The 11,768-nt window shown below is 45.1% G+C and overlaps 1 protein-coding gene across 1 annotated transcript; it reads right to left on the reverse strand.

Moving 5' to 3' along the window:
* Window positions 1-6,085: 6,085 nt before the first annotated feature.
* LOC115187515 (uncharacterized) lies at window positions 6,086-9,517 on the reverse strand. Its single transcript, XM_029746514.1, has 2 exons — window positions 9,274-9,517; window positions 6,086-6,987 (listed from the first exon to the last, which is right to left on the reverse strand). The coding sequence occupies exon 2, from the start codon at window positions 6,972-6,974 to the stop codon at window positions 6,147-6,149; it is 828 nt and encodes a 275-aa protein (XP_029602374.1). The 5' UTR covers window positions 6,975-6,987; window positions 9,274-9,517; the 3' UTR covers window positions 6,086-6,146.
* Between the last annotated feature and the right edge of the window lie 2,251 nt (window positions 9,518-11,768).

The following is an 11,768-nucleotide window of genomic DNA, read 5'->3' on the forward strand; positions in this document are numbered from 1 at the left end:
TCAGGTAATTTTCTTAGGTATCTTGTGTTCATCTGCCAGCAGTATACCACAATGCATCCCTCTACTGAAAAGCATTAATGGTGGATGAGGTAAGTTTGTAAAGCACTTTGAGCACCTACAGTAGGTGGAAATTAGGTTTAGGTGGTAAGTCTAACCCTATGTACACATTAGGGTTAGACTTACTGCTTATAGCTAGTCCAGCTATACTGTTGTTCCATTACCACCTAACATGGCCATCCACCTCTGGTGGGAGCAGCTCCTAGTGCTAATCCAAACCCTGAGTTTCAGTGATGTTCCTAATCTCTGGTCATCAGCCCCTCTCATCCTGTTAGCCCCTGCCAGCTCAGGTGAACACTAATTGGCTAGAGGGTTGGGGTTGCACAAACTCACCAACTAGAACTAGGAAGTATTTCATCCAGTGTTTGCTATATCACTGGGTTGGAACAAAGACCTGCATGCACACACCAGGACTACAGTGGACCTAACGATTACTATATGGATTACAATAGCTACCTAAAACTAATTCCAGTAATCATCCCAAACCAGAGGAGGCTGTGGGAGGAGCTATAGGAGGACAGGCTCATTGTGATGTCTGGAATGGAATCAATGGATTGGTATCAAACACATCAAACATATGAAAACCATGTTTGACTCTGTTCCATTCATTCCATTCCTCCTATAGCTCATCCCACCAGCCTCCTCTGTCCCAAACATAGAGTCACCCAATTCAACCTCAACTTAACTCTCTTCCAGTAATTATCTTCTCTTCCAGTAATCATCCCAAACGTAGAGTCACCCAACCCAACATTTTTTCAGGAAAAAAATCACAACTACCTTCAGGATAGTGACTGCAGGACTGGTGGAGGTGGTTAAAGACATGAAAAGCCCATCCTCTTCAATCAGAACAATCCCAGTATTTGTATAAAACTGATACATTTGTATAATATCATATAATTATTTTCGTAGTGAATATGTTCATGGAGGCTCTATGTAGCTACAATGTCATGTTTATGTTCTTATTGACGTGTTATGTATGCTTTATGAACACACATTTAAAAATATATATATCTTAAATGTGCTGTAGCAGTTTGGAGTTTTTTATTTTATGTATTTAACCTTTATTTAACTAGGCAAGTCAGTTAAGAACAAATTCGTATTTACAATGACCTGGGTCTGTAGTTGGTGTTAAACAACATCATGAAAGATATATAATATAATTATATGATTATAACATTTCAATTTTATGTCCCCCACCTTCTGTGTGAAAAACTTCACATCCCATACCTAAAGTATAGCCTACCTAAATACTATGACCCAGATCAGAGAAAGACCAATTCATTTCAATTTACCTGCAGAAGCTGTTAACATCGCCAGGGCAAAAACACAGAGCATCAATCCCCTCATTTCAGAAATAAATCCTTCAAACTATCCAGAGAAGGGCCAGTTGAGACCACAAAACAAGGAGTGTCCCTGAGGAAGTCAATGAGCTCCATTGTGACAGTAGGAGCAGGCACCCCTGTAGCTAGAATTGGATTAAGACGCATTATACCTGTCTATTCTCACAGACCAATCACTGTTGTTGTCAGAGGCACCACTGCGCAAGCCATATATATATATATATATATATATATATATATATATATGCTCCGGATGGCTTGCCCACTGATCCGGAGCATGTTATTGCAGTAGTGGAAAAAGTACCCAATTGTCATACTTGAGTAAAAGTAAAGATACGTTAATACAAAATGACGTGAGTAAAAGTCACCCAGTAAAATACTTGAGTATCAAAAGTAAATGTAATTGCTCAAATGTACTTAAGTATCAAAAGTAAAAGTATAAATAATTTCATATTCCTTATATTAAGCAAACCAGACGGCATAATTTTCTTGTTTTTTTAATAGTCAGGTCACACTGGTAAATAGTAAAGTAAAGTACAGATAACCCCAAAAACGACTTCATTAGTACTTTAAAGTATTTTTACACAACTGTGTTATTGTAAAGCTAAGACATTTAGTTAACCAATCGGCTCAGACAAAGATCTGTCTGTAACTAGTCTGGGCTATTTCACTAGCTCATGAAAATATCTGTACTTCCCCCCCATATTAAACTAACACATTAGCATCATCAGAGAGAATGTTTTTTTGAGAAACAGCTGTTGGATTCTTAGAAATACTCCTTATGTGGGATCTAAATACTTATTTGATTGAACCTTTATTTTGACAGGGAGTCATGCTGAGACCACGGTTTATTTTACAGATGAGCCCTGTATTTACAAAAATACACTACGAAAAGCAAAAAATATGGATTTAAAGTTACAAAGGAAAGAACAGATGGAGAGGATTAGGGTATCTCGCAGGGCCGCTGGAAAAAGCCTGTTACACTTCATTATTTCATGAACATGTTTAAACACCTCAAAGGGAATACGGGGATGTCCTAAATCAACAATGAGGGTTAGATGACTAATGGACATCTGTACTTGACTGAATGGTCTACCACATGAACGGGGGTGCTATTGAAATTCTACTTTATGTTAAGGTGTTGTTGCTGTGGGTCCCAGGTGTCCCATGTGTTGTTGCTGTGGGTCCCAGGTGTCCCAGGTGTTGTTGCTGTGGGTCCCAGGTGTCCCATGTGTTGTTGCTGTGGGTCCCAGCTGTCCCAGGTGTTGTTGCTGTGGGTCCCAGCTGTCGTTGCTGTGGGTCCCAGCTGTCCCAGGTGTTGTTGCTGTAGGTTCCAGGTGTCCCAGGTGTTGTTGCTGTGGGTTACAGGTGTCCCAGGTGTTGTTGCTGTGGGTTATAGGTGTCCCAGGTGTTGTTGCTGTGGATGCAGGTGTCCCAGGTGTTGTTGCTGTGGGTCACAGGTGTCGTTGCTGTGGGTCACAGGTGTCCCAGGTGTTGTTGCTGTGGGTCCCAGGTGTTGTTGCTGTGAGTCCCAGGTGTCCCAGGTGTTGTTGCTGTGGGTCACAGGTGTCCCAGGTGTTGTTGCTGTGGGTCACAGGTGTTGTTGCTGTGGGTCCCAGGTGTCCCAGGTGTTGTTGCTGTGGGTCACAGGTGTCCCAGGTGTTGTTGCTGTGGGTCCCAGGTGTTGTTGCTGTGGGTCCCAGGTGTTCCAGGTGTTGTTGCTGTGGGTCACAGGTGTCCCAGGTGTTGTTGCTGTGGGTCACAGGTGTTGTTGCTGTGAGTCCCAGGTGTCCCAGGTGTTGTTGCTGTGGGTCACAGGTGTTGTTGCTGTGGGTCCCAGGTGTCCCAGGTGTTGTTGCTGTGGGTCCCAGGTGTTGTTGCCGTGGGTTACAGGTGTCCCAGGTGTTGTTGCTGTGGGTCCCAGGTGTCCCAGGTGTTGTTGCTGTGGGTCCCAGGTGTTGTTGCTGTGTGTCACAGGTGTCCCAGGTGTTGTTGCTGTGGGTTACAGGTGTCCCAGGTTGAACCACTAACTTGAGATCCTGACTATCTACTGATCAATGGGATATTTGCACAAAGTTGTGATTTGCATGTTAGGATTGATGTTATGATTCAGCCCTCTGTCTTTGGTCCTGTAACCCCAGTAGGGTCTCCCTCCTCGGTAAACACGTCTGACTCAGCGAGGAGTTAAGCAGCTTAGAGACAGTGCTCCCAGTCCCACCGGGGGGGGCTACAGTACTGATCCTGCATAAACTCTAATAAAATGTATGACTGACATTAGAGGGAGACTAAAACAACTGTCCTGTTTGTGGAATTGCGTAACACAGAGACAGACTGAGACAGTTAAACAAACCTAGGCAACAGCAAGAGCAGAAATACAATGCACAGGTTATCTCCATGTGGGACAGAGAGGGTGTGTGCTTGTGCGCACGTTTGTGTTTGTGTGTGTGTGTGTGTGTGTGTGTGTGTGTGTGTGTGTGTGTGTGTGTGTGTGTGTGTGTGTGTGTGTGTGTGTGTGTGTGTGTGTGTTATGGGAGGCCATAGGTGGAGCATTGTGAGAGTAAGTGTTAAGGTCAGGCAGGGATTATACATGTGAATTTAATCTGATGTTCAGGATTACAGTCTAGCAATCAAACACTGACTGACCACATAATTCAGCTGCTGCATTAAACTCACAAAAACACACACTTCCCAGTATTAGCATAGTCAGAAGCGAGAAACCAAGTACTGGTTTATCCCTGGTAGTGTCACTGGTGGTGAACCGGGGTAAATGGGTTCAAAAGCAGTACGAGGTGTGTGAGGTTTAGCATGTGTGAAAGCATGCATGCGGTTGTGTGTGTGTGTGTTGTGCCTGTGTTGTGTAGATGTGTCTGGCCGTGCAGGGCAAGGCAGTCTTGGCGTTCCTCACTAATCTCAATGGCATTATCCCAGCATGTGTCTAAACAACAGAGGAAATACTCTGCAGTCCTGAAATACCAATAAAAAACCCTTGGTCGGTTCCACAGTGTAATTGGAGGCTGGAGGAGAACACTCAGGACAATTAAAATCCCCCCTCCCTCTCCCCCTTCATCTCTCCCTCCTCCTCCCCCCTTTTACTGCATCTGTGTCTGTGGGCTCTATTCAATTAAAGCCACAGTCTAACATCCTAATGGTTTCGTGTACCTTAAAGACCAAAGGTTTGCTGCATACATGCTGCAAAGATATACTTCATATATGCACTGCAAACAGACTACCCACTTGGCACATTTGGTTGAGTTGTCAGCTAACGTGAAATCAACAAAACAAATTCACAATGACATTGGATTTAGGTTAAAAGCTGGGTGGGAAAAGGACGCAATTGCCTTACGTTGATGACGTTTTGCAAATGTTTTGTTGAAATGAAGTGGAACAACGTGGATTCTACCAGTTATTGGCCAGTGGGTAGTAACATCTAACTCAAGTAAAGAGTAAGCATGTGGACAGCCAACAGCCAACTATGAGAAGGCATTCACTTTCTTTTCATTGCTATGATTTCTGTCCATCTCCTGAGCCAAGTTTGGGTGCGTGTAAACAGAAACCCTGAAGGAGAACAGCCATGACCAACAGAGTCACTAATATTACCGTAATTTCCGGACTATTAAGCACACCTGAATATAAGCCGCACCCACTGAATTTAAAAACAAATATTATTTTGAACATAAATAAGCCGCACATGTCTATAAGCCGCAGCTGCCTACCGGTACATTGAAACAAATGAACTTTACACAGGCTTTAACGAAACACGGCTTGTAACAAAAATAAATAGGCTTTAACGAAACACGGCTTGTAACAAAAATAAATAGGCTTTAACGAAACACGGCTTGTAACAAAAATAAATAGGCTTTAACGAAACACGGCTTGTAACAAAAAATAAAAAATTAGCAGTAAGCTTTAGTTGTCTTTTTGCAATGAGTCAATTCCTCATGCTGCCGTTTCCAACGTCTTATCATCGACTCATTAAGACCAAGCTCCCGTGCAGCAGCTCTATTTCCTTTTCCAACAGCCAGATCAATCGCCTTCAACTTGAAAGCTGCATCATATGCATTTCTCCGTGTCTTTGCCATGATGAGGTGACAAAATGACTACCGTAATCAGAATGATGGGAAGTTTGAGAGCGCTCGATTTAATCTAAACAGTAAACAAAAAAGTTGTTTGACCTTAACCCGTTCGGCAATTTCATTGGTCTAATGAAAGCTTCATGCCGCCAAAAAACTGAGCACGTCACAGAATGTGTTTTTTTGGAGAAAAAAAAATTGAAAGTGGGAAAAATCCATATATTAGCCGCGTCATTGTTTAAGCCGCGAGGTTCAAAGCCTGGGAAAAAAGTTGCGGCTTATAGTCCGGAATTTACAGTAGATAAAACTTTGAGTTACAGTTAAAACAACATCATGAATCAAAGTTCTCCAAAGCAGCCTGTTCCATAGCGGAATGTCTGGCCGTATTTAGTGTGTGTACGTGCATCATTCAGGATGGCACCACAGTCACTGTCTGCAGCAGAATCCTCCCCCAAGCCCAAATACAGTCAAACACCCCTGAGAGAGACTTTACTACACAACAGCAAGCTGACGTCACCTAGCCCTGTCTCCCCCTGGCCCTGCCCGTCCTAGAGGGGTAGAGAGAGATGCCCAACACACTCCACTGCATCTACAGCCTATAGCAACCACAGAGAGATATGGAGAAATATGTGGTGCATTTATTTAGAAAAGCGTGTACAGATGTGAGTACAGTAGTATCTCAGAGTTGGTGAATAGAGTGGATAGGGGAGCCTGTCTGGACGTTATAGTTGATCTCACTGGAGTTACAGGAGTCAGAGTACACAGTGGAGGGAGCTGGGGAGGGACAGGAGGAGGGGGGGTCCTGGTGGTGCAGGACTCTGGTCAGCAGGGTTGACCCCCCCTTACCCCCCACCTGTCTGACTCTCTCTTCATGCCCCTGTCCCTCCCCTGGCAGCAGTGAGCCCAGCGCCCCCACAGAGAGAACATTCAACTCTGACCCCTCCTGTCTAGGCACTCTGGGAGGCAGGGGGGACGGGCACTCAGGGAGAGGGGAGTGTCTGTCTGAGGGCTCTCTCTGGTTCCCCTGTTCCACATCCTCATAATCACGGTTCTCCCGGCGCCGTTCCCTTGTTTTCTTCTGTTTGCGTTTCCCCTGCTCCTCAGGGTTCTCAAGGTTCTCACGCTCTCGGTTCTCGCGGTCCCGGTTCTCGTACAGCAGGGTTCCAGCACAGATGAAGATGAACAGGCCGATGCCCATCACGACAGGGCCGAGCAGTTTCATTCGCTCGCTGTGGGAGCTGCCTCGCCCACCCACAGGGTTAGGGGTGGAGCTAGCGTACCCGGCCACAGCTACAAACATTCCCACCATCACCACGACAACGCCCGCTAGTAGCCACGCCCCAGGAGGGGAGTGGAGGCGGAGTCTGACTTCGAGCTCATCCTTCTGTTGCTGTGTGAAGCAGAGTGGGCAGGGCCATGTGGTTTGTGGGCAGGTTGTTTTAGGTGAGTGGGAGGAGTCTTGGGTGCAGACGGTGTTGACCGCTCCAGTGGACCCCGCAGCTGTCATCCTCTACCACAGACTGGATAGACAGAGGACAAGTACAGGAGAAACAGAGAGAGGACAGGAGAGAGAGAGAGGATGAGGACAGGAGAGAAAGCGGGGACAAAGACAGGATAGACAGAAAGAGGGAGGACAAGGACAGGAGAAAGAGGGAGGACGAGGATAGGAGAGAGGACGCGGACAGGAGAAAGAGGGAGGACGAGGACAGGAGAGAGGACGCGGACAGGAGAAAGAGGGAGGATGAGGACAGGAGAGAGGACGCGGACAGGAGAAAGAGGGAGGATGAGGACAGGAGAGAGTGAGAAGACGAGGACAGGAGAGAGAGGGAGTGAGGACGAGGACAGGAGAGAGGACGCGGACAGGAGAAAGAGGGAGGACGAGAACAGGCGAGAGGACGCGGACAGGAGAAAGAGGGAAGATGAGGACAGGAGAGAGTGAGAAGACGAGGACAGGAGAGAGAGAGAGAGAGAGAGAGAGAGAGAGAGAGGACGAGGACAGGAGAGAGAGGGAGGGAGGACGAGGACAGGAGAAAGAGAACAGAAGAGAGGACAAGGACAGGAGAGAGAGAGGGGGAGGACGAGAACAGGAGAGAGAAAGAGGACGAGAACAGGAGAGAGAAGACGAGGACAGGAGAGAGAGGGAGTGAGGACGAGGACAGGAGAGAGAGGGAGGGAGGACAGGAGAGAGAGGGAGGAAGGACAGGAGAGAGAGGGAGGGAGGACAGGAGAGAGAGGGAGGGAGGACAGGAGAGAGAGAGGGAGGATGAGGATGAGAGAGAGAGAGAGAGAGAGAGAAAGAAAGAAAGAAAGAAAGAAAGAAAGAAAGAAAGAAAGAAAGAAAGAAAGAAAGAAAGAAAGAAAGAAAGAAAGAAAGAAAGAGGAGAGAGAGAGAAAGAGAGAAAGAAGAGAGAGAGAAAGAAAGAGGACAGGAGAGGGGACGAGGACAGGAGAGAGAGGGAGGGCGAGGACAGGAGAGAGAGAGAAGGCGAGGATAGGAGAGAGAGAGGGAGGGCGAGGACAGGAGAGAGGATGAGGACAGGAGAAAGAGTGTGGACGAGGACAGGAGAGAGAGGACGAGGACAGGAGAGAGAAAGAGGACGAGAACAGGAGAGAGAGAGGGGACGAGGACAGGAGAGAGAGAGGGGACAAGGACAGGAGAGAGAGAGGGGACGAGGACAGGAGAGAGAGAGGGGACGAGGACAGGAGAGAGAGAGGGGACGAGGACAGGAGAGAGAGGGAGGGCGAGGACAGGAGAGAGAGGGAGGGCGAGGACAGTAGAGAGGACGAGGACAGGAGAAAGAGGGAGGACGAGGACAGTAGAGAGGACGAGGACAGGAGAAAGAGGGAGGGCGAGGACAGTAGAGAGGACGAGGACAGGAGAAAGAGGGAGGACGAGGACAGGGGAGGGAGAGAGAGAGAGAGAGGACAAGGAGAGGAGAGAGGTAATAGAGAAGAGAAAGGGGTTAAATCAGAGGAAGAGAAAAAAGACAGGGGGAAAAGGGTGGGGTGGAGTGAGAGAGGGATTGTTGAGAGTTGACTTTGTAAACAACAGGAAATGACAGAGGTGATAAGAACCCCAGGAGTTAATGAGATGCAGTATGTGAGTCTCTCGCGCCTCCTTCTAAACTCCACGCTAGGTTATCTTATACACAAGCCCGTTCACTGTAGCCGTCACATTTAAACTCGAACTAAATATTCCACAATAGCCTATGTAAATAATACAATAAAGCGCTGTCAAGACAGACATATTAATGGCGTCCAATTCTGAACTAAATTGATCATATATGGTCCCAGTGGTAACTCTCAATTGACCAAGTCCCAGATGTAGCTTCTATTAGATTTCACATAAAGTCATTTCGTCTGATTTGGGGCTTTCCTTGAACATAACATTCAATCATTCCGTCACTTAAACAAGGAACATGAATGCAAAAAAACGAGACATTTAGTAAAGATGACAAAAAGTTCAGAAATTGTAGATTTTACATAACATTATATAAATGATGGCAATAACATCAGTCAAAAACGTTAACCGAAGTGTTGAACTTGTGCAACATTGTAGCAGACCCTCGACAACTTTTCTCGAGAGAGCGGAGTTGCGTTGTCCGATTCCGGATACAATGTAACGGTAATCTTTTAATTTATGGTTATCTGACACTAAAGCCTTTTTGACATTGGGGATGTCCGAATAATCTTTTAAAAAGTAAGTCAACACTATTGACCAAATACAAACTAAAATGAACAAGTAACACTTGCTTTTCATGTGCTGCGCGGTGATTTTTGAGAACGTTCTGATAATGGTTACTTGCCTGGATTTGGCTGTTGCTCCGTTGTGGACATTTCCGCGTCGCTCCTGCTGCTGACATATCTGGAACTATTTTCTCAACATGATGCCCGTTATTTATTTTGTCCCTACATTAACGTGGTCAACGTTGACTCTTCAGTCCCCTCTAAAAATGTTTTCCCGGAGTTTCACCCCTCAACCAGGCTGCATATTAACATCTGTCCAGCCTTGGTTTAAAGCGGCGAGTAGGTTAATACGGCGCATGCGAGATCTTGGTCCTCATAAATTCCCGATGAGTAAATAGGCCTAAATGTTTCAGTTGCTTTTTTGACTTGACTCAATACTGTGCGCACACTTCTTTGTGGAATAGTTTGATGTTTCAGAAGCAGTAAGCCAGATAATTACGCTCTGTGTGTGTGTTTTTTGGGTTTTAATATCCCAACTAGGGTCATTTTGCTGGACCCCACAAGGAAAAATGCTACTTTAGGTTTAGGGTTTACAGTTAGAATTAGGTCTAGGGGGTTAAGGTTAGGGAAAATAGATTTTTGAATGGGAATCAATTGTTTGGTCCCCACAAGGATAGTTAAACAAGACTGTGTGTGTGTGTTAGCAAGATAAGCTGTGTCTGGTTGTGAGGGGTCGTGGGAATCGCTGGCTGGTTTGGGCCAGTCCCACAGGGATCCTTTTAGTTATTATTAGTTAGAACAGCAGTATACTGGGGGGATGAAGGGAGGAGAAGAGGGATTGATAAATAGATTGGTGTGGGCCGGGATGGAGAAAGGCTTATGACATACCTGTCCTGTCCACGGACACACCTGGTTGTGTGCTTTAGGTGTGGTGTCAGTTCCTGTGAATCTGAGACATGATACAGACACATCACTGACACTAGGTAATGATGACCACAGATCAGTGTCGTTAACAGATCAGAAGAGTGGATAACCAAGCCCTCAGGCAGTATGCACATTAAAACAATATACAACCCCAAAGACTGCATTTCATTTATTCCATTCCACTCACACACTCCAGCAAACACAAGCCAACATGCACCTTCACGACTCACACCATCTCACAAGTTAACAGCACTTATTAATGCCCCTTAAATTAAAATACAGAAATCCCGGTTTTGAATATAAACTATATTGTTGATAAACACATTTAAGCTCATTGCAACACAATTCCAAGGTATCGCACGGAGGATATTGACGAAAAACATAGTTTACAAAATTTCACTAAAGCTTTAAAAGATGAAATCCTCAGTTCAATAAAAAAAAATACATTTTTAATTTCTTGGAAAAGATTGGTATTGATTTGCATAAGCTTCCAAATAACCACTTCTTATAGGGATGCAGGGTGTCACAACCCCAGAGCTATAATACACTATTTACACTGTGTACACAAAGATCAATCAGACCAAATGAAACAGGAAACAATATTCATTCAGAACAAATTGATGAATTTTCTCTTTCTTTCTTTACATTCCAATTTCATTAGTGTTTTACCATTAGTTCTAAAGCAGGTACATAGAAAAACATCTTTCTTCAGTTGAATTAGTCCTGAAGTCCAGCTTTCCTTAAAGTTACAATGCTATAACATTCACCCTTTTAAATAAACATCTGACTGGCGCGCGCGCACACACACACACACACACACACACACACACACACACACACACACACACACACACACACACACAAATCAATCCTCTCCCTCCACCCAAGCCTTGAGACGTGCCAACCTCTTCCTGCCCTGGACATGTAGAGGAATGTATCCATCTGATAGAGGTAAACTACATGGTGATTTTCTTTCACAACAGCAAAAATACATCAACAAGTATTCAAGTAAAAATATGTATGGACTAATCTGGTTCCATTTGCTCAGGGCTGAGCACCATTTCCTCAACAATTTATTTTTAAAATGATAATATTAAAGGACGACGCAGCGATTTGACGGAGATGCTGAAAGTAAACAGCATAGTGGATCAATTCCCACAACAACTACGAGCGTTAAAGCGCGAGGCTCAACTTCTCCGCTGTTTTGATTCCTGGTAGCCAGGCCAGGGAACAGTGTGAAGCGAACCCATCCACATCTGAGGGGAGGACGGCTCATAGTAATGTCTGGAATGGAGTGAATGGAACGCTATCAAACACACGGAAACCAATACCATTCCACTGATTCCGTTCCAGCCGTTACTATCAGCCCGTTTCCCCCAATTAAAGAGCCACCATCCTCCTGTTCTGCAGATACTGTGTGACTGTGAGCGAAGTGTTGCATCTCGCTCATCTCAATATCTGTGGTGCTGCTGGTGGCAACGTCATTTCACTGTCTACCTTCAAATTGAATTCAATATCAATACTTTAAAGATGCCCACTGCTCATTTCTTACTCACTCAGAAAACATTTAGTTAATGGGGTAATCTGCAGTGGCTACATACATTTTTTGATTTATACCCATTGATTCTCAAAGAATATCTTATAAATGCCTCATGAGCTTAGTTCAACTGTCGTACCCCATCAGAACCCC

Source organism: Salmo trutta, chromosome 3, assembly GCF_901001165.1.
Source record: "Salmo trutta chromosome 3, fSalTru1.1, whole genome shotgun sequence".
In the NCBI taxonomy this organism is placed as follows: domain Eukaryota; kingdom Metazoa; phylum Chordata; class Actinopteri; order Salmoniformes; family Salmonidae; genus Salmo; species Salmo trutta.

Bases quoted from the DNA above. Each gene is read 5' to 3' on its own strand.
- LOC115187515 (XM_029746514.1), bottom strand. From the start codon at position 6,974: ATGACAGCTGCGGGGTCCACTGGAGCGGTCAACACCGTCTGCACCCAA.